At 38.1% G+C, this 23,689-nt stretch overlaps 1 protein-coding gene across 3 annotated transcripts in view; it reads left to right on the top strand.

Annotated features, from left to right (window-relative positions):
* Positions 1-18,240, top strand: part of ACMSD (aminocarboxymuconate semialdehyde decarboxylase) — a 78,256-nt gene extending 60,016 nt beyond the window's left edge. For 2 of the 3 annotated variants that reach the window (XM_036254411.1, XM_036254409.1), the window contains 2 exons: positions 15,476-15,574; positions 18,007-18,240. In XM_036254411.1, the coding sequence (XP_036110304.1) occupies positions 15,476-15,574; positions 18,007-18,069 (162 nt within the window). In that variant the 3' untranslated portion in view covers positions 18,070-18,240. The remainder of the gene's footprint in view (positions 1-15,475; positions 15,575-18,006) is intronic. The other variant, XM_036254412.1, reaches the window with a different exon arrangement.
* The last annotated feature ends 5,449 nt before the right edge of the window (positions 18,241-23,689 follow it).

The raw sequence follows: 23,689 nt of genomic DNA on the forward strand, positions 1-23,689 counted from the left end.
CCCCACACAATTCCAATCCAGCCACCCACCCTCTGCCAAAGCCCACGGGAGTGGCTATAGCTAATTTATTGCTCTGTCCCAGCCCTCTGTGCTGTTAAGCCAGCTTGGAATTTTAACCCCAAGGGAGCTTCTCACAGCTAAAACAGCTGCTGTCCCTGGGCTCCCAGCCTACCTCCTATGCCTCTGCATACTTACAAGGCTCGATTCAGTGTCCTCATTCCTGTCCCTGGTTATATGGGTCCTCTCCAGCTGCTTTTCTGTTGCTTTTTCCTGATGAGTTGTGTTTATTTTAGTCGCAATTCCAGTTTGGTCCTGGGAGATGGTCTGTGTAACTTCCATTCACTCTGCCGCCATTTTGGAAGCTCCTATGATGCTATTTATATAAAATATCCAGTATAGGTAAATCCACAGAGACAGAAAGCAAAATAATGATTGCCAGAGGCTGGGAGTAGGGTAGGGGAAGTGGGCAATAGTAGGAGGGAATGGGGAGTGGCTGCTGAATGGGCAGGAGGTCTTCTTTGGGGGTGTGGAATATTTTAGAACTAGATAGAGGTGATAGGTTGCACAATATTGTGAATGTACTAAATGCCACCAAAGTGTTTACAGTCGTCCCTCACCACTTCTCACTTTGACTTTCACGGCTTCACTCTATCGCGGTTTTTTCCAAATACTATACTATATTTGGGGGGGAGGGGGGGGACACAATAGAGTGAAGCCGCGAAGGTCTAAGCGTGAAGTGGCAAGGAAGGGCTGTATATATAAAGAATCCTACTTAATAAAAATTCATTTATCATGGTAGAGTCTGGAACTGATTGACCATGATAAATGAGGGCCAACTGTACTTTTAAAATGGTTAATTTTATGTTATGTGTATTTCACCTCAATTTTGTTTTAAGTGAAGAGGCCTCTCTCTCTGCAAATTAGACTTTCAACCCCTCCAACTAATGTATCTATTCATATGTTCTTTTCTTTATGAAAACAGAAATTCCTGTTCTATGAAATAAAAAGTATTTTTATCCCATAGTAAAAGAAATGATTCACTTTTAGAAGCAACAGTGTCATTTTAGGCCTCCAATTTTTACAATAGGCTTAAATGTGATCTTGTCATGGGCATTTGATCTGTGGGTTAAAAGCTGAACCTAAGCTGGAGATCAGTCAGGTCCAAAGGCCAAAGTTTCTTCACCCCTTTTCCAGGCCTTCTTTAACATTCAGGACTGCTCTATTCAGAGGTTCTAAAGGTTAGGATGATCTGGGAACAATAAAAAGTTCTTTTATCACCAAAGAAAGATTTTATTAGTGGTGGAGTATATCATATGTATTAGGAATATTTCCATCTGACTTGAAATTTAGACATATTTTAATACTTCTGTCTGTAACAACCTCCAACCTGTATTCCAGTGAAATGATGTTTTCCTGTGCACTATTGTCTTTAGTAACCCTTTATGATGCCTGTAAGCTTCCTGAGAACAAGAGTATAACTTACTACCTTTTCAAGACGTTATAATCAATGAGAGAGAAGTCAAGTCCTGGTTCACCATTTGTTAGCTGGGTGACCTTCGCTATCAAGTCACTTGTCTTCTCAGCCTGTTTCTTCCATTGTAAAATGGAGATAATAACAGGTAGAGTTGATGTGACAAGCTATATAATACTATGCCAAAGGACTATATAAATGTCAGTGATTTGTATTATCCAGTGCTTTACAGATAGTAGGTGTCAAGTTAATGTTTGTTTAATTGAGTAGTGTAATGATTGTGTGGATATAAAGCTAATCTTACTTTGCATTGATTTAGTTAAAGCCACTCTTCTCAGCCTGGCTGGTGTTGCTCAGTGGTTAGACCATGGGCCTATGCACTCAAAGAATTGTGGGTTCAATTCCCAGTCAAGGGCACGTACCAGTGTTGCAGGTTCCATCCTGGCCCCAAGGGCACCTGAGGCAAACAATCAATGTGTTTCTCACGTCAAAGTTTCTCTCTCTCTCTCTTACTCACTCACTGAATCCTTAGTATACTAGAATGTTTGTAGTAAGCTATGTTATAACAGACTTATGTTGTATTTACTGCAAATGCTACTAATAAAATATGCTAATGAGAAGATAGTTCATTGTTCCTTTTCCAGAAGACAAATGAATTATCCTCCACTATTTGAATTTATTTAGTAAGACACAACTTTCAGTGTTTGCAGCATTCCCTGAAAATGTGAAAGAGTTAATACATCCCAGTAGGTGAGCAGTTTATTTCTCTTCCCTAGCAGGAATATTAATCACTATTATTACCAGCTCAGTAAGTCTTTGGCCTCATAGGGTGTGTGCTGCTGGCTTTGAAAAGGGAAATATATGTTGGGCAGTTTGTTCGTACTGAGAAATCAATCAGGATCATTCCCTGATTTACTGCCTAATAAAGAAAACCAGTGTCAGCCCAACCAATGTGGCTCAGTGGTTGAGTGTCGAACCATGCACCAAGAGATCGCTGGTTCAATTCCCAGTCAGGGCACATGCCCAGGTTGTGGGCCAAATCCCCTGTAGGTGTAGTGTGGGAGGCAGCCTATCGATGTTCTCTCTTGACAATGTTTCTATCTCTCTCTCCCTCTCCCTTCCTCTTTCTAATATCAATAAAGAAAAAAAAAAAATAAGACAGATTTTAAAAAAGAAAACCAGTGTCTGTCTAGAAGGTATAATTTCAAGATCCCAGAAGAGGTAGCCATGGTACCCAAAATGCCCACTCTTAGAATTATTTTTTTAGATTTAATAACCTTTAGAAAGGTCTGACTGAAATGTAAATGGTGTCAAGTGTTACACTAGCACATATATCCTTAAAATCGGTTCACGATCGATCCCAAGGGAATAGACTCCTATATCACAGACAAGAAGAGAGAAGAAAGTTCCAGCTTTGAAGAGGTCAGGTTCGGCATGTTCACTGGGAATCTGAGAAGTCACAAGAGTCAGGTGTCCCAGGGAGCTTGGATCAGTGGGAAATATGCCATCTAAGGCCATATCCTATGCCTCTTTAAACAGGATTCTGCATGTAATCCATTTAAAACATAATTAATTTGCAGTTATAAGATAACAGGTAATAGAAATAGTAATACAAAAAGTATTTTTAACTCAAGAAGTATTTATTAAGCATCAATCAAGTGGAGACTGATATTAAGCAATGGTGTATGCAACCATACATACAACTCTTGAGGAATCTCTTCTCCCCACCTTTTCCCTACTACTATCCCTTCTCCCTCTGAACAAGAAAAGCAATGAACAAAGAACTTCATTTTCAGTTCTTTTATGCCTACTTCCCTCTCCCTTATGAAATTACTAACAGTTAAAAATGGTCAAAAGTTTACCAGGAGATATAAATAAAAGGGTACAGACAGATAAGGGTATGAAAAATTTACAAACTAGGTTGTTAGAAGAGGATAATTAACCTCCTATAGAGATGAGTCATGAACAACAGCTACAAATAATAATTAAATACTGCCAAATCATAAGTTTGGTGTTCTGCAACAGGCATCCAAAATCAAATTAAGGAGAACAGTGAAGTGTCTCAACCAGGAAAGATGAATTGCTGAGGAGTGGTTTTCATTTCTGCTTTAAAGTCATTTGCTTTCTCTACATTAAACCAGAACAGAACACACACACACACCCTCCTTAAAATGTATTTATGTCCTAGAAGGCCATAATACTGGGAATGGGAGAATTCTGGACTAGAGAGAAAAATTAATTTCTAGATTTTAATTTCATGCCAATGTAGCTGACAAATATTATATAAGCATGGGGCTTTTAAAAATTATGTTGTGTTTTGGAATTGTAAAGAGCTTTAGCAAAAGGAGTAGCAATACAGACAAATGAACCCCATTGATTACTGAGCAGGCAGCTCCGAATGAGATCAGCTGTTGGCACAGATGTGAGTAGATGTTGGGTCTTCAGGGCTTCTATCAGCAGGGATAGTTGCTCGGTTTTGAATATAGGCATCTAGAAATAATTGTTAGCCTATCATGTCCTTTCCCTAAATTTTACTATGTACTTTACCGTATTATTTCATGTAAATATATCCATAAAACCTAGGAAAAATCTTTTTTTTTTTTTTTTTTTTTGGTAGAAATCTAAGTGTCACATCCTCACAACAGTTCAAATTTAGAGTATTTAAGAATACATTTAGTATGTCAAGCCTAGTAATAATGAGACTTCCCTCTTTCATACAATCAAGCATTCATTTCTTCAATGCACACATTTGTTAAAGCAACTCTCAGATTGATTATAAGTGTAAGTCAGAATTTTGTTTCCAACTTGTTTCAGAAAAAGGGGCTTTCTGAAAAGTTCAATTCAAAGATTCTATCTTGGCAGAGACATTTTATAGGGAAAAAATAGTTCTGTTAGACTTGGGTGGAGAGAAGAAGAGGGGAGAAAAAGAATTATATCAAGAATGCTAATTATTTCCCTAGTACAGCAACTAGTCACATCAGACTACAAAGTTCTGCCCCAACTCAGGATTGGGACAACTTTTCATTTATTGGAGGCAACATGCCATGCTAAGGAATTTGGGCTTTACCTTCTGGATAATGGGAAGTTACTGAAGGATTTTAAGTAGGTATGTGGCATGACCAAATTTGTATTTTTAAAATAGCATTCTCTCCAGTGTTAGGTATTGATTGAAATGGATGGGGCTGAAATCAGGGAGATCAGTTAGAAAACTAACTGATGTGGCCCAGTTTAATTCAATGAACATTGACTCTATACCAGGCCTTTAGTTCAGAAATGGAGACACTATCTTTCCCAGTTCTTTTTTTTTTTATCCTCACCAGAGGACATTTTTCCATTTTTTGTTCAGGTAGAGTGGGAGGGAGAGAGAGGAACAGAGAGAGAGAGAGAAACATCGATGTGAAAGGAACACATCGAGTGGCTGCCACCCGCACAACCGACCAGGGCCGGGGACAAACTGCAACCGAGGTACATGCCCTTAGCGGGAACCGAACCCGGGTCTCTCCGGACCGCAGGCCGACGCTCTAACCGCTGAGCCAAACCGGCCAGGGCTCTTTCCCAGTTCTTAGCTGAGTGGATGAGATGGAGACACAAGCCTGGCTCCACCATATACTAGCTGTGCAACTCTAGGCAAGTTAGTTGTCATCTCTGTTTCTTCATCTGTTGCATAGAAATAATAATAGCCCATTTCATAGGAAGGTTGTAAGGATTAAATGAGTTAATGAATGTAAATGGCTTAGAACAACATCTTGCACATATAAGCAATAAATAAATGTTAGATATTATTACCATTATTATTATTAGAAGAGATTAGCTCATAGAAATGGAAGAAGTGCTATGAGTAAATGTGTATATAGGGAGCTTCTAGAATACAGAGGTTACACTTGTCTGAGCTAAGAGATGGTAAGAGCCTGAGTTAAGGGAAAAACTGGAGAAGTGAAGTGTAAATGATAGATGCAAGAAATAATATAGAGGAAAAATCTAAAGCTCAGTGGTCCATGATATCCAGGCCCAGACATATCTATGCTTCTAGATTTTTAAAAACTCCATGTTGTTAAGATGTCAATTCTCTCCAAATTAATCTATAATCCAAGCTGAGGCTAAAATTTATAGACATGTGCAAAGGATCAGAGAGCCAAAATAATTCTGAAAAATAAAAATAAAGTTGGAGATTTGCACTATCTGACTTCAAGAGCTGCTATAAAGCTATAGTAATGAACACAATGAGGTATCAGCATAGGATGGCAAACAGGTTGGCTGATGAAGTAGACTAGAGAGTGCAGAAATAGACTCACCCTTGGCTGGTCATTTAATTTTTGACAAAGGTACAAAAGCAATTAAATGAGGATTGGAAAGACTTTTCATAAATGGTGCTGGAATGAGTAGATACTCATATAAGGTTAAAAAATGAACCTTGACTCTACTTGCACCACACACAAAACTTAATCTGAGGTTGTCTTGTACGCATGAGGGCTTGGTTTGCAAGGACCAGTGAATGGTGCCCAAAACTTCTGTTTGTTGGAATGTTCCGGAAGTTACCCAGAGCCCATGTTCCTGAGACTTCTACCTTTTCTCTAGAAGGTCATAAAAGAGGTCAGATGACGACAGCAGTGTTCTTAATAGCCAGGCCCCAGGAATCAGTGACTTCTGAAGACATGGATGTGTACTACACTGAAAAGGAACGGGCAGGCCTGGTGCCTGCTAAGAGGATCATGTACCGGAATGGGATGCTGGAGAACTATGGGGCTGTGGCTTTCCTAACATCCATTTCCAAACCAGCTCTTATCTCTCAGCTGGAGGAAAGGAAAGGACCAGGTTTCATCCAGCCACAGGGAGCCCTAAGCAGGAAAAGCAAGAGAGCAAGCCCTGTAGGATAACACCTCAAAAACAGGACTTACCTACTTAGCTAAAATAATATCACATAATATCACATGTAATAAAATTTATAATTCTTAAAAATCATCAGTTCTGAGAAGAAAGGCAAAGCTTAATTCTTTACTTTTAAATACCAGTTTTCAAAGTAAGAAGTTAATTTAAAATTATAGTAAATTATGTTACATATATATTTGCTTTTTCTGTAGACACAGGTTTGATGTTTTCAATCCATTAAAGGTATTCATTTTGAGGTAAAAATAAAAGTTAACTTAAGAAGGATCATACATCTATAGAGAAAACTGACACTATAAAGCATCAAGAAGAAAATATAAGAGAATATCCTCTCAACCTGAAAGCCAGCAAAAATGTCTTGTACAGGACACTGAAAGCAATAAGCATTTAAAAAATGAACAAATTACACTTCGTCAAGTATTTAGTTCATCATAAGAAAAAGTAATTAAATGAATAGGCAAGCCACATGATATAAAACATCACAAAACATATATCTATATAGATATATAGACATCTCTCTCTCTTTCCATGTATTTATTTTATATATGTATATATATATATATATATACACATATATATAATAAAGGACTTATATCCAAAATAAAGAACTACTACAACTCAATAATAAAAAAAAAAAACAATTTAAAAATGAACAAAAGACTTAAATTGCCACTTTCCAAAAGACATACAACTATCCAATAAATATGTTTCAAGAAGCAAGGGGATGTGGGTGAAGGCAGTCAAAAGGTACAAACTCCCAATTATACTGTGTTGTATATTTGAAAGCTGTTAAGAAAGTAAATCTCAAAAGTTCTCATTGCATGAAAAAAACCTGTCACTATGTGAGATGATGTATGTCAACTTAACTTATTGTAATCACTCCTCAATATATACACACTAGTCCCCCTCATCATCAGTTTCACTTTCTGCAGTGTCAGTTGCCCATGGTCAACTGAAGTCCAAAAATATTAAATGAAAAATTCCAGAAATAAGCAATTTATAAGTTTTAAATTGCATGAAGTTCAGAGAAACGATTTGAAATCTCATGCCATCTTGCTCCATCCCTCCTGGGAGATGAATCATCCCTTTGTTCAGAGAATCCATGCCATACATACAGTACAGTAATTACCAGGAGGGAGAGAAAGAAAGTGCATATTTACATAATTTCATTACAGTATATTCTTATAATTGTTCTATTTTATTATTAATTATTGTTGTTAATCTCTTACTATGCCTAATTTATAAATTAAACTTTATCATGTGTGTGTATGTATAGGAGAAAACATAGTGTATATAGGGTTTGGTACTATCTGCAGTTTCAGGCACCCAATGGGGGTCTTGGAACGTATTCCCTGTGGATAAGGGGAGACTATTGCATATATCAAATCAGTATGTCATACACCTAAAACTAATACAATGTTCTATGTCAATTATAGCTCATTAAAACTTGAGAAGAAACTAAAGGGAAATATGTTCTTTAAAATGATAGAAAGAAAGAAAGAAGAAAGAAAGAAAGAAAGAAAGAAAGAAAGAAAGAAAGAAAGAAAGAAAGAAAGAAAGAAAGAAAGAAAGATGCTCCACGTCATTAGTTCATCAGGGAAATGCAATTTAAACCACAATGAGGAACCACCATCCATCACTAGAGTGGCTAAAAACAAAAGATTGAAAACTCTGTTGGGAAGGTTGTAGAGCAACTTGAACTTTCATACAGTGCTAGTAAAACATACTCCTACCCTATGACCCAAAAGTTTTACCCCTAGGTATTTACCCAAGAGAAATTAACACATTTGTCCACAAAAAAAGACTTTATAAGAAATTTCATAGCAGCTTTACTCAAAGTAGCCAAAAACTGGAAACAATTTTAAGTGAAGGGACATGAGACAACTTTCTGGGGTGATGGAAATGTTCTGTACCTTGATAGGGGTATGAGTAAGAAAGGTATACATTTGTCAAAACTTATCCAATTGAACACTTAAGAATTTTGCATTTTATTCTGTAATTATCACCTTTAAAATATTGAAGTCTAGCTAATAATTTTGCTTTTTTGTAGCAGTATGTTTTAGCAATTCTGCAAATACTTTCTGTGCATTCTAAGCTTGAGCAAAATGAGTAAATAAATTTAGTAAAATTCAGGTGTTTCCCTGTTGGCGAAGGTAGTTATAAATACAGATAAATACATATAGAAATATAGGTGTGTCTGTGTGTATACACACACACACATACATACACACACAGTTCTATATCAACAATAATTATCACATCTGGTACCCAGATCTTGGTTTCTAGATACCATTTTCTACTATAAGGAAGCTGGGCTGCTTGGAGAAAAGGCTGATTTCAGTATAAATAAAGTACAAAATGAGCTAGAATGACATCTTGTGCCTGAGAGTAAGGAAGTACTTAAAATAATGGTATCACACTTAACGCAAAAACTGAAAGGTTCTGCCCTCACCACTTCTATTCAACACTGGAGATTTTAGCCATGGCAATTAGGCATGAAAAAAGAATAAAATACTGGGGAATAAATTCAACTAAAGTACAAGGCTGGGACACTAAACTACAAAAAAAAATTATTGGAAAACAATACTGTTAAGCGGCAACACTCGCACATTAATCTACAGATTCAATGTAATCCCTATCTAAAAATCAGGTGTACTTTTTATTTCTTTTCTTGCATTCATTGACAAGTTGATCCTAAAATTTATATGGAAATGAAAGGGACTCAGAATAGCCAAAACAATTTTGAAAATAATAAAGTTGGAAGATTCAAACTCCCAATTTTAAAACTTTCTACACAGATATGTGTGGTACTGGCATAAGAAAAGATCAGCTGATTTTGAACAAAGGTGTCAATACAATTCAATGAGGAAAGAATAGTCTTTTCAACATACTATAGTGGGACAAATGGATATCCATATGCAAAAAAGTTGGACACTTCTTTACACCATACACAAAAATTAACTCAACATGGATCAAAGACCTAACTGGAAGAGTTACAACTATAAACTCTTAGAAACATAGTTGTAAATCTTTGTGAACTTGAATTAGGTGATAATTTCTTAAATATCACACCAAAACCACAAGCAGCCAAAGAAAAAAAATAGATAAATTAGACTTCATCAAAATTAAAATTTTTTGTGCTTCAAAAGACACAGCCAATAAAGTGAAAGGATAACCCACAGACTGAAGAAAATATCTGTAAATCATACACCCAATAAGTATTCAGAAAATAAAAACTCTCACAATGAAACAACAACAAAACAACACAAGCTTAAATAGATGGAAGGGATCTGAATAGATATTTCTCCAAAGACATATAAATGACCAATGAACAGATTAGTCATTAGTCTTTAGAGAAATGCAAATCAGAACTACAATACATGAGGACTTCCAGTCAGGAGGGCAGCGTAGGTAAACGTGGTATCACCCCGCCCACAGCCACATCAAAATTACAACCGAATTACAACACAACAATTATTCAGAACCACCTGAAATCGAGCTGAAGGGAAGTCCTACAACTACTGAATTAAAGAAGCAGCCACACTGAGACTGGTGGGAGGGGTGGAGGCGCTAACCCCCACCGGTGGCTGATAAAAGTCAGGAGAGACACCTCAGCTGCGAAGGTCCTCCCTGAGGAGTACGGGGTCCCCATCCCACACCAGGCTCCCAGCTCAGGGTTCCAGTCCCAGGAAGAAAAGTCCCCATAACTTCTGGCTGGAAAAACCAGCAGGAACTGAGGCAGAGGGAGGCTGTGGCTGTGGGAGCCCCAGGCAGTTCCTCTTCAAGGGCCACCGCACAGAGTTACTTGGACTTACTCCCTCTAAACTTGGAGGGGAGGCAGCTTGAGGGGCACCAGAGACATACAGGGAAGAACTGAGCTGTTTGGCCTTGGGACGAGGGTTGGAGAGGCGGCTTTCTCATGGACAGATGTGTTGTTGGTGGCTGATGTTGTTTTGGTGAGCCCTTCCATAGGGTGGCAGAAAGCCGTCATATCTGGGACTCCAGCAACCTGGTTCACACTGTTGGCCCTGCCCTGGTGATTCCCTAAAGCCCTGCCCACCCAACTTTCAGGCCCACCCAAGCTGTTTTCAAAGGCTTTACCATTTGATTGGCCTGTCTTGGATCCTGCTTCAGAGTTTCCTAAAATCTCTCAAACAAGCACCATCTGGTCTCAGCCAGCCCCATACCTCTTGTTAAGTGGCCCCAGGCCTGGCACAAGCAGCAACCAGCCTTGGTTCACAACTTGGCTTTTTCTGAACACCTCCAAGCCTAGCCCAAGAAGCAGCCATCTGCAGATCACTTTGTAGTTCATGCCAGCTGACCCTGGATAGAACACAGGCAGTGGCTGATCTTGCCCCAGAGCCAGCACACCCAGTGGACAGCTTCAGACCACATCGAAACACCACCAGCCAACCACCTCCACAAGTGACACACTCAATGAGAAGACTCAGTGGTCACCAGAGCCCAGATGAAGTAAGTCTTGCTCTGAGTGGTGGGCCCCTACACAGCTGATCCTCCAAGGTAGTCAGAGGCCAGTGGTCAGTGGGCACAGCCAATCCTTGCAGCTGATCAGCCTGAGTAAATCCCTCCCACTGATATGCCAACAGCAATCAAGACTCAATTACAACAGAAGGGTGTACAGTCCACACTAGGGGTGCACCTCAAGGGCCCACCTGGGGTGATCAGGCAGGCTGTGCCACTAGATCCTACAGGACACCCACAACAACAGGTCATCCTAAGAAGCCTAGGAGACATAGCAACTCTACCTAATACATAGAAACAATTACAGAGAAGCAGCCAAAATGAGGAAACAACCAAACATGTCTCAAATGAAAGGAAAGAACAAAACTCCAGGAAAAGAACTAAACAAAATGGAAATAAGCAATAAATCATATGCAGAGTTCAAAACGCAGGTTATAAGGTTGCTCAAGGAACTTGGTAAGACATTCAAGGGACTTAGTGAGACCTTCAAAGAACTTGAGACCTCCAAGGAACTTAGTGAGAACATCTACAACATCAAAAAGGACCAGTCAGAAATGAAGGATGCACTAACTGAAATAAAGAATAACTTACAGGGTATCAATAGTAGAGTAGGTAAAGCCAAGAAACAAACCATCGATTTGAAATATAAGGAAGCAGAAAACATCCAATCAGAACAGCAAAAAGAGAAAAGAATCCAAGAAAATAAGAATAGTGTAAGGAGCCTCTGGGACAACTTTAAGAGTGCCAACATTCACATCATAGGGGTGCCAGAAGGACAGGGAAAGCAAGAAATTGAAAATCTATTTGAAACAATAATGACAGAAAACTTCCCTTACTTGGTGAAGGAAATAAACATACAAGTCCAGGAAGTAGAGAGTCCCAACCATGATGAACCCAAAGAGGTCCACACCAAGACATATCATCATCAAAAAAGTTAAATACAAAGAGAGTCTTAAAAGCAGCAAGAGAAAAGCAGTCTGTTACCTACAAAAGACCTCTCATAAGACTGTCAGCTGATTTCGCAAAAGAAATTTGCAGGCCAGAAAGAAGTGGCAAGATGCCCTGGCCAGTTTGGTTCAGTGGTTAGAGCGTCGGCCTGTGGTCCAGAGAGACCCAGTGGAGGCATGTAACTTGGTTGCAGTTTGTCCCCGGCCCTGGTTGGGCTGTGTGGGTGGCAATCACTCGATGTGTCTCTCTCACGTCGATATTTCTCTCTCTCTCCCTCCCTCCCACTCTATCTGAACAAAAAATGGAAAAATGTCCTCGGGTGAGGATAAAAAAAAAAAAGAAGAAGATGTGGCAAGAGCCCTGGCTGGTTTTGCTCAGCGGTTAGAGCATCAGCCCACGGACCAGAGAGTCCCGGGTTCGGTTCCCACTAATGGTGTGCACCTCATTGCAGTTCATCCTCGGCCCCGATTGGGGTTGTGTGGGTGGTAACCACTCGATGTGTCTCTCTCACATCAATGTTTCTCTCTCTCTCTCTTCCTCCCTCTCTTCCTCTTGCTCTACTGAAAATAAATGCAAAATTGTTCTCGAGTGAGGATAAAAAAAGAAGAAGAAGAAAAGTGGCAAGAGATATTCAAGGTGATGAAAAGCAACGACCTATAACCAAGATTACTCTATCCTGCAAAGCTATCATTTAGAATCGATGGACATATCAAGAGTTTCCCAGACAAGAAAAAGCTGAAGGACTTCATCACCTCCAAACCAGTATTACATGAAATGTTGAAGGGTCTTCTTGAAGAAGAAGAACAAAACTATGAACAATAAAATGGCAACTAATACATATCTATCAACAATTGAATCTACAAACAAAATAAGCAAGCAGAACAAAAACAGACTCATAAATACAGAGGACTTTTTGTTGCTCGCCAGATGGGTGGGGGCTGGAGGGATGGGTGAAAAAGATGAAGGAATTAAGAAGTACAAATTTGTTGTTAGACTGATGAACCTCAAAGGGAAGAGTGGAGGGAAGGCGGGATGTGATAAACCAAAGAACTTCTGTGCATCTATGCATAACCAAGGGACACCAACAATAGTGTGTGGAAGGCAGGAGTGGGGCAGGATTGGAGAAGGGGGTCAATAGGTTAAAAAGGGGGAAACAACCCTGGCCGGTTTGGCTCAGGAGTTGGAGCACTGGCCTGCGGACCAGAGAGTCTTGAGTTTGGTTCCTGCTAGGGGCACGTACCAAAAAAGTAAGTAAGTAAGTAAGTAAATAAATGGAAACGTCTGTAATACATTCAACAATAAAAATGAGGTGTGTTTTTTTGTTGTTGTTGTTGTTTTTTATCCTCACCCGAGGACATTTTTCCATTTTTTGTTTAGGTAGAGTGGGAGGGAGAGAGAGGAACAGAGAGAGAGAGAGAAACATCGATGTGAAAGGAACACATCGAGTGGCTGCCACCCGCACAACCGACCAGGGCCGGGGACAAACTGCAACCGAGGTACACGCCCTTAGCGGGAACCGAACCCGGGTCTCTCAGGACCGCAGGCCAACGCTCTAACCGCTGAGCCAAACCGGCCAGGGCTAAAAATGAGTTTTTAAAAAGAAGTATGAGATATCACTTTACACCCACTATGATGGCTATAATAAAAAAGATGGACAACAGCAAGTGTTGGTAAGGATTTAGAGAAATGTGAACCCTCATACTTTGCTGGTAGAAACATACAATGCTTCAGCCACTGTGAAAAATAGTTCCTCAAAATGTCAAACATGGACTTACCATGAGACACAGCAATTCCACTGCTAGATATATACCCAGAAGAAATGAACATATGTTCACACAAAAATGTGTACACAAATGTTCAGAGCAGCATTATCATAATAGCCAAAAAGTAGATAGAAATAACCCAAATGTCCATCATCTGATGAGTGGGTCAACAAAATTTGGGATATCTATATGCTGGAATGTTATTCAGCCTAAAAAGAACTGATTCTGGCTACAATGTGAATGAGCCTTGAAATCATTATACTAAATAAAAGAAGGCAACATATTACATTTCATTTTTATGAAATGTCCAGAATTGGCAATTCCATAGACACAGAGGGCAAATTAGTGTTTTCTAGGAGCTGGAGGGAAGAGATAATGGAGACTGCCTGCTGATGGGAATGGAGTTTAAATTGGGGGTGATATGCCTGGCCAGGGTAGCTAGCTCACTGGTTGAGCATCGACCCATGCACCAAGAGGTTCAATTCCCGGTCAGGGCACACGCCCAGGTTGTGGGCCCAGTCCCCAGTGGGGGGCATGCAGGAGGCAGCCAATTGATGTTTCTATCTCTCCCTCTCTCTCTCTTAAATCAATAAAGAAAATATTTTTAAAAAATAAATTGGAGGTGATAAAAATGTTCTGAAATTAGATGGTGGGAGTGATTACAAAAATTAATTAATATACTAAAGCCCACTGAATTGTACACTTTTAAAAGTTGAATTTTATGGTATGTGAATTATATCTCAAAAAAAAAAAAAAAAAGAAGGGAGATTGCCTGTACCCCAAATCTTACTCTTCTTTCCTGGAAGGAACTAATGTTATTTGTTTTGTGGATACTATTCCCGAAATAGACTGAATACATACAAACATGTATTCATGTATGTATAAGTCCCACAAAAATACAAGTATAGCAGAAACAGTGGTCCTAGACTTTCTCTTTACAATATAACTTCAAGTATATTCCTCTTTACAATATAATTTAGCGATTATTCCATTTCAGCATATGTAAGTATTCCTCATTCCTTTTTAGTTTTGAATATGCTATAGTTTAGTTTGCTAGTATTCGGCTCCTACAATTAATGTTACAATTAATTTTCTTGTGTGTATTTTCATTACATGCAAACAAGTGGGATATGTTTCTAGAAGTTACATTTCTGGTTGAAAATGTAATTTTTGTATTTTATTTTGATAAACTGTCATTATTGATTTAATGTCCTTCTTACTAGATTATGAGTTCTCTGAGGACATGGACCATTTCTCTTTTGTTGACCAGGGTAATCTAGATTCCAGAACACTGCCTGACATACTGCTTTACGCACCTGTAGATGGTCAAGGCTGTGTGCTTTGATGTACAAAGTGTCAAATGAAACTTTGAAGCTATATCATTCAAAGAAACACACAATGATCCAGTTTATAGAGATAGGAATTACTTGGGGTTTGTTTGTTTTCTTTTCATTCAATTGTTGCTTTTTTTCCTTTTCAACTATAGTATGTTTTCAAAAATTATGGGATCAATTGTAATGTATCATTCTAAGAAATACAGGATCCTTAATTTCATCTGAAGGCATCAGCAGGTTTTATTAAATAAATGCCTGCTTCTTAAATTTTTAGTATTCTTTCTTTCAGTTGTTAAAGGTGGGGGGTAACATTTTCAACAATAAAGATTTTAAAAAGAAAAGAAAAAAGGGGGAGAGAATGGAGGTTGATTTGCAACTTAAGGAGACCTAATAGCGACACCTGCTGGAGAGAATGTCTGAATAAGTTTGAATCCTTTAAATCTTTAAAATTTTAGATCAGTTTGTTTCTACTGATCAGGAAGAAATTTGATATTTTACCATAGGGGTGCTTGTAATAATTAAATAAATTAATTTTACAGGGGGTTCTTTGATGTTCTAAAAATTATAGATAAAAATATATTTCCTTTTTTCAGGATAAAGTCATTTTGGGAACCGATTACCCCTTTCCACTAGGTGAGCTGGAACCTGGAAAATTGATAGAATCCATGGAAGAATTTGACGCAGAAATGAAGGTATATGCCTGTTATTTCATGGACTTCTTCCTGTTTTCCTGCTCTGACTGTGTTTGGTTTCAGAGTACTGTGATATGTGATGTCAAAGTACAGGGAACTGTTACACTTAATATTACTAGAATTGTTTCTAGATTACCAGAAATAGCTGAATTATTAAAGGTGGGGAAAAGTTTAAAAGCTGAAAGTCAACCTAGTACAACTAAATTCATAAAGGCAAGAAAGAAAACTACAAAGAAGCATATCATAATAATATATTTAGGTTTGCATGTTAGATGAATAATAAGAAAAGTATCTAAATTTTTCATCTAATATTCTGTTACAATACCAATCTCAAAAATTATAATGATTCTAGTAATTTGAATATTGAGACTAAAGTCTTGATTAACAAAGATCCAAGAACCACAACCCTCAAGTAAGTGGAATTTTCTTTTCGCATTTGACTTTTAGGGTGGGTAAATGTGCCATAGAGCTGCCATTGCCTGTTCTACCCCTTGGGCTCCTGAACCAAGAAGAGTTCCAATGATACACATTGTCCACAGACTCCCTCTCCCTTGCCATACCTTTCCCATCCCACCCCAACCTCCCAACAAAACAAGTTCTTCCTGAGGGCTTCACTACCATTCACTACACAGAATAAGGGATGGCCAAAAATAAAAACATATGGCTATATAAACTCTTAACAAACCTTACAAAAGTCTAAGTCATAATCCTTTTGTATAATTCTTGGCTTTCTTCTAAACTAGAATACAAAAGTTCTCTTGGACTCTAATTCTCTGTTGTAATGGTTACGGATTTAACTGGCCAAATCTTTTTGGTAGGCTTGAAGCACATTAACAGATGCCAAGAAGAATCCATTATGATGTTTACTGGTTGCAAGTTATTAACTGGGAAACTTGACTGCTTTATATACTGGAAGTTTCCCCTTTGGCACTTACCCAGACTAAGGCACTTAAAGTCTTGAATTGTTAAATATTTTCTTATTAAAGTAGGAAGCCAATAATAAGATTTGTTTTTACTTTTTCCTTTCACAACAGAGGTTAAAATTCATAACTTTCTATAAAATTAGTAAAAATTAAACTGAAACCACACCCCAAGCATCCTGATTAAGAGTTTAATGGAATAATTATTATTTTATCTTTTATTATTTAATTTTATGTACTTATCACTTTCAAGTTTTAAACTATCTTGACAAAAATTTTATACTGTCACAAATAAAAAATTACATTTAGTACAAGTTTACTAGTTGCAACGATCTCTGTAATAAAAGACTGAAAACACTCTATAGGAGAATAGTTACATAAGTAATCATGGAATCTAGACAGCCATTAAAAAACAAAAAAACAAAAAAAACTAAAAATCCATTTCCAAGATATATTAAGTTATAAAAGCAAAGTGCCAAACAATGTGTATAGTATATTTCCATTTGTGTATAATATACTATCTATTTGTAAAAAAGAATATCTACATACATAAATATTCTTATATGTGCATAAAATATCTCTAGAATAACAGACAAGAAACTGATGTCTGCACAACTCTGTGAACATACTGAAAATCATTAAACTCTACATGTTAATGGATAAATTGTATGGTAGATGAATCATACCTCAATAAAGCTGTTACCAAGTAAATAAATAAAAATAGATTCCATTACGGGGGAGCGGGGGGAGGATAGCTATCCCTGGGAAGATAGCATCTATTTTATAATTTTGAATTTTGAGCACTGAAATGATCATGATATATAGATAGATATACATTAATGGTATGGATGTTATACAAAATCCAAACATGTTTCCTTCCACCCTCAGCTAAATGCCTGACCTTTGCAAACTGAACATACATCAACTAGGGTATCACAAAGTTAGTTACCTCTCACATCACAGTTCTCTCTGTGGAGTTGATCTAGTTGATAGCTAGGGAGGTGAAAAAATTCTGGCAGTCCTTTTCTCACACAGAATTGATAAAGGTACACATTTGTATGGTATTCTGAGACTTCATCTATATCACTTTTCTTGCTCCAAAAGAGCTTCCCTTTATTTGGGACCGTACAAAAGAACACCACATGGGCCTGGAAGCTGGGGGGTGGCTACGTGACCCTGGGTACTGCTTCTTCTAGCTCTCCTGTCCTACAGTCCAAAGCTGTGCCTTTTCTCTGTTTTGTCTCCAAATAGTCCTTAAAATCCATTGGCGACGTCTGTAGAAATTTCCAAAAAGCATTTTCCTAAGAGGGCTCTCCCCTTTATAATTTCCTCCTTTCTTCCTACAACCATGTTTCAAACTTAGATTTCAAATAGTGGTAAAAGATTTATTGTTTAACCTGCTAATATTTTTCTCTCACATTGGGGAATTGATTTTTTTAAAAACCTGATAAAGATACTCAGTATAGTACTTAAATAATGCTTTAAAATAAAACCTTTTCTTTTCTTTTTCAGGACAAACTCAAAGCTGGCAATGCCCTGGCATTTTTGGGTCTCAAGAGAAAACAATTTGAGTGACTGAATTTACTACAAAAGCAATCTTTCAAGAAGATAGTTTATTCTTATTTTTAAATATGTATCACACATGCATACTAAAATCTTATTTTGAACTATTTTATCCAGAAATAGAATATCCCTGAGCATCCTAAATAATTCATAACAAAAATGACTCACATGTTTTTCACTCTGAAAAGCAGTACATTATTTCACATACAAACAAAAAATGATTTTCCCAGCACTTAAAAAATTAATGGCAGAAATACACTATGGAAAACAATATGGTGTTACCTCAAAACATTAAAAATTGAACTTCCATTTGACCCAGTGATCCCACTTCTAGGAATATACCCTAAGAAGCCTGAAACACCAATCAGGAAGAATATATGTACCCCCATGTTCATAGCAGCACTATTTACAATAGCTAAGATCTGGAAACAGCCCAAGTGTCCATCAGTAGACGAATGGATAAAACAGCTGTGGTACATATATACAATGGAGTACCATGCAGCTGTAAGAAAGAAAGATCTCTTATCCTTTGAGACGACATGGAGAGACCTGGAAAGTATTATCCTAAGTGAAAGAAGCCAAGCATAAAAAGACAAATACCACATGATCTCACTTATATACGGAATATAATGAACATAACAGTCTGAGGAATAGGGTAGACCCAGACACATGGAAGTAGGGCACAGACTGACATCCGTCAGAAGAGGGGGTGGTAGGGGATGGGAGGAGCTAAACCACAGAACTTATATGCATGTATGCATGACCAATGGACATGGACAAAAAAGCCGGGGACGGGGCGGAGGTGGGGCGGGGAGGGGGGTACCAATGGGGTAAAAAAGGAGAAACATCTGTAACAACAACAAAAAAAAATTTTAAAAAAAGAAAAAACAGAAATACTTTAAGGAGGGCCATGGAGATTTCTTTAAAATGTATGTGATAATTAGTCTGCATAGTATTAAAAATGAAAGGTTTACCAAAAGTTGAAGGTATATCTATTCTATAACCTGAACCAGTGATAGCAAAGCATTTGGTCTAGGTCTAAATACTTGTTTTCATTTGTGAATTTGGTTGCATGACAATACTGAATAAAACATAATCTTGAAACTATAAAAAAAAAATTAATGGCAGAAATAAAACACAAAATGTCATTAACGCTTTATATACTGAAAGACCAAAACCGGATTCATCCCAGAGGGCTCAAGCAGGCTCTCTACTTTGAGCAAGTATATGTGCCGAGGGCCCAAATAACACATTTTTATTCAGTTTTAACACCTCCCATTGGCCCAGAACTGAGCTGGGAATGCTTTAGATTCCACAAAATAAATTATGTAAATATTTCATAACCTGTAGGAGCTTATAGTCCAAATAAGGAGGCAATGGGATCACAATACCAGATATCAGGTTATACTACAAAGCGACTGTAATCAAAACAGCCTGGTACTGGCACAAGAACAGGCATATAGGCCAATGGAACAGAACAGAGAACCCAGAAATGGACCCAAAGCAATATGCTCAATTAATATTTGACAAAGGTGGCAAGAGCATACAGTGGAGTAAAGACAGCCTCTTTAATAAATGGTGTTGGGAAAATTGGACAGCTACATGCAAAAAAAATGAAACTAGACCATCAACTTACACCAAACACAAAAATAAACTCAAAATGGATAAAAGACTTAAATGTGACCCGTGAATGCATAAAATTCCACAAATACCACATGATCTCACTTATATATGGAATATAATAAATATAACAGTCTGAGGAATACGGTAGACCCAGAAACACGGAAGTAGGGTACAGACTGACAACCCTCAGAAGAGGGGGTAGTGGGGGGTGGGAAGAGATAAACCACAGAACTTATATGCATGTATGCATAACCAATGGACATGGGCAACAAAGCCGGGGATGGGGCGAGGGGGATGGAGAGGAGGGTGTCAATGGGGTAAAAAAGGAGAAACATCTGTAACAAAAATAAAATTAAAAAATAAAACTATGCAAAACAAAAAACAAAACAAAAAAGAGGCAAGTTACATGTTTATGCAATAATTACTAAGCAATGCAACATGAGTGTCACAGAAATTTCAGTAAAACTCATCGGTACTCATACTTTTGGAAAAATCTTCACAGAAGTTGGAACTTGGACCAAGTCTAGAATGAGGGATAAGGCTTGTTTAAAGTTGGAAATGGCAAATAGGAAGGCAAAACTATGGGAACAGAGGTTTCAGACTAAATGAGAATTTATCTAGTCTGGAGAAAAGTTCCAGTCTATAATTTACTTTTACCAGAGTTATTTTAATTTAAAATACTGAGCAGAGTATGTAAAGCTAGCTGTGGAGATTGAGAGCGGGGCAATACCAAGGTAGCCTTGTTCTAGTCACTTCATTTATGGCCCTACCTGGGCTGCTGAAAATGAACCTAGTCCTGGGAGGGGTGATGAACAGCTATGGTTTGTGTACCTCTGGCTGAATTCCAAAATCAAATATAATTTTTCTAAATTACCCTCTTATTTTGATTTATTAATATTTCTTTTCCCTCCCATTAGCCCAGAAAAATCAAGACTATTGGCATGTAATTTGTACTTATATAATTTTTACTGAATTACATCCATCCCATTATTTCACTTTATTTAGTTCATTACTCCATCTCTGTTGCTCCTCCTGTTGCTTTCTAGAACTTCACCCACCCACCACTCTGCTTATTATTCCAATCTGCCTAAAAAGAAAGACAAGTTTGAATAAAAGAGCAATTCAAGCCCTGGCCGGTTTGGCTCAGCGGTTAGAGCGCCGGCCCGCGGTCCAATGAGACCCGGGTTCGGTTCCCGCTAAGGGCACGTACCTCGGTTGCAGTTTGTCCCCGGCCCTGGTCGTGAGAGTGGCAGCCACTCGATGTGTCCCTTTCATGTCGATGTTTCTCTCTGTCTTCCTCTCTCTCCCTCCCACTCTATCTGAACAAAAAAAATGGAAAAATGTCCTCGGGTGAGGATTAAAAAAAAAAAAAAAAAAAGAGCAATTCAAGCCCGGCTGCTGTGGCTCAATGGACTGAGTGTCAACCCATGCACCAAGAGGTCACCGGTTTGATTCCTGGTCAGGGCACATGCCCAGGTTGCAGGCTTGATCCCCAGTATGGGGCATGCAGGAGGCAGCTCATCGATGTTTCTATTTCTCTCCCCTTCTTCTCTATCTAAAAAAAATCAATAAAAAAATTTTTTTTAAAGAACAACAACATGAAGCATGTTATTTATTTCCTTCCCCGTTATTTGGGAGAAAATGTTCATTCCTTCTCAAATATTCTATAGTTGAGTACTTTTTAACATAGTGTTTCATTACTGTTTTAATATGAAAAGTAACCTGATCACTTTAGTCAATATCACAGATGATAGATAGATATATGATAGATGATAGATAGATAGATAGATACATACATACATACATACATACATACATACATACATACACAGACAGACAGACAGACAGACAGACAATGGGTATATTCACATGCATATTCACAGAGTGTTTCTGTGAGGTGCCAGAACTGCATCAGTGGGGATACAGAAGTAAATAAAAAAGATAAAAGTCCTTCTCTGATGAAGCCTACAGTGTGGAGGATGAGAAATATAAATAAAGGAAGGAAAGAGGAAAAAGAGAGGAGGAATGGAGAGGAGGAAAGAAGGAATGAAGGAAGGAAATTTTTCTTATACTAATGAACACCAGAAAGGAATTAAACCAGGGAACTGTATAGAGAGTGAGTAGGGGAAGGATAGGGAATAAGACATTAAATTGTGGGACAAGAGAAAGCCCCTTTAAAGAAGACTTTGACCTAAGACTTGAATGATAGAACAGTAATAGTTAGAAAGCCCTTCTCTACACCCAGATTAAAGAGGAATTTACTCATCTTTTCTTCTAGCATCTGCATAGTTCCCTTGTCTTATAGTTAAATCTTTGATCCAATCAATGTTGGAGTTATCCTTATATGTGATGTGGGGAATGAATCTAATTTTATTGCAGCATTATTTGTTATTACAAAATATTGAAAATTATATATTGTCCAAATGTAGAAGACTGAACAAACTATAGTACACATATGCACACACATGTACAGATACCTAGGCGTCAACCTGATTTCCTTCTTTCCTGTCCTCCCTCTTCTTTACATTCAGTCCATCATCAAGTGCTACTGGTTGTACATATGGCATCTTATGTCCCCATTCTACTACTCTTGCTTAAGTCACCATCATTTCTTGCCTAGTCTCCTCACTACCATTCTTGATCCTTTAAAATAATTCTCTACACAACTGCTAATGTCTTTAAAAATATAAAATTAACTCAGAGTATATCAGACTTATTTTTATTTATTTATTTATTTTTTTAATCCTCACCTGAGGATATTTTTCCATTGCTTTTTCAGATAGAGAAGAAGGGAGAGAGAGAGAAAAAAAAAGAAAGAAAGAAAGGGAGAGAGAGAGAGAGAAGGAGAGAAACATCGATGTGAAAGAGACACATCATTGATTGCTTTCTGCACTACCCCTACTAGGGCCCTGATCAAACCTGCAACCCAGGTGCATGCCCTTGACTGGGAATTGAACACGAGACCCTTTGGTCCATGGGCTAACGCTCCAATCTCTGAGCTAAACTAGCCAAGGCTCACAGACTTATTTTTAAAAATCCAATGGCAGCCCGGCCAGTGTGGCTCAGTGGACTAAGCGTTGTCCCATGGACTGAGAGGTCCTCAGAAATGCTGTCCATTCTCCTTGCCTGAAAACTGCCTCCTCCCACCCATCATGGAAAGACTAACAACCCTGGAGTCTTGGAGGTGGTGCACTGAAGACAACCCATATTCCCCAGCTCCCGTGACTTCCCATACTTGATATTCCCTTTGCCTACTTCCCCAACCATTGTACCCATTGATGGTCCCTTTGTTACTTCCCCAACCATTTTACTCATTGATATTCCCTTTACCTACTTTCCCAACCATTTTTATCCATTGATATTTCCTTTTGCCTACTTCCCAATGTAATTGGGAAGCAACTGGCTATGGAGGGAGTGCAGAGCACATTTTTGCAGGATGACCTGGCTGCTCTCCATACTGCTGGCAATATTAGAATAAATGCTCACATATGATTCAACCTGGTCTCTGCTTAATTGGCTCAAGTAGTGACAAGCTGCCTGGACCCATTTGTTGTCCAGCGTTAAGAATACACATTCTTCATCCGGCCGGTGTGGCTCACTGGTTGAGCATCAACCCATGCACCAAGAAGTCGCCAGTTGGATTCCCAGTCAGGACACATGCTCAGATTGTGGGCTCGATCCCCAGTGGGGGGCATGTAGGAGGCAGCCAATTGATGTTTTCTCATCGATGTTTCTATCTCTCTCTCCCTCTCACTTCCTCTCTCTCTAAAATCAATAAAGGAAATAAAAATAAAAATAAAAATAAAAGAATACACATTCTTCTCAAGTGCCCATGGAACATTCTAGGAAAGATCATATGTTAGGCCACAAACAAGTCTTAATAAATTTAATAATATTTAAATCAGATCAAGCATCTTTTCCAAACAAAATAGTATGAAACTAGAAATCAATTATAAGAAAACTAGAAAATTTACAACTACATGCAGATTAAATTAAGTCAAAGAAGAAA

The sequence above is a fragment of the Molossus molossus genome, unplaced genomic scaffold (genome assembly GCF_014108415.1).
Source record: "Molossus molossus isolate mMolMol1 unplaced genomic scaffold, mMolMol1.p scaffold_m16_p_11, whole genome shotgun sequence".
Classification (NCBI taxonomy): Eukaryota; Metazoa; Chordata; class Mammalia; order Chiroptera; family Molossidae; genus Molossus; species Molossus molossus.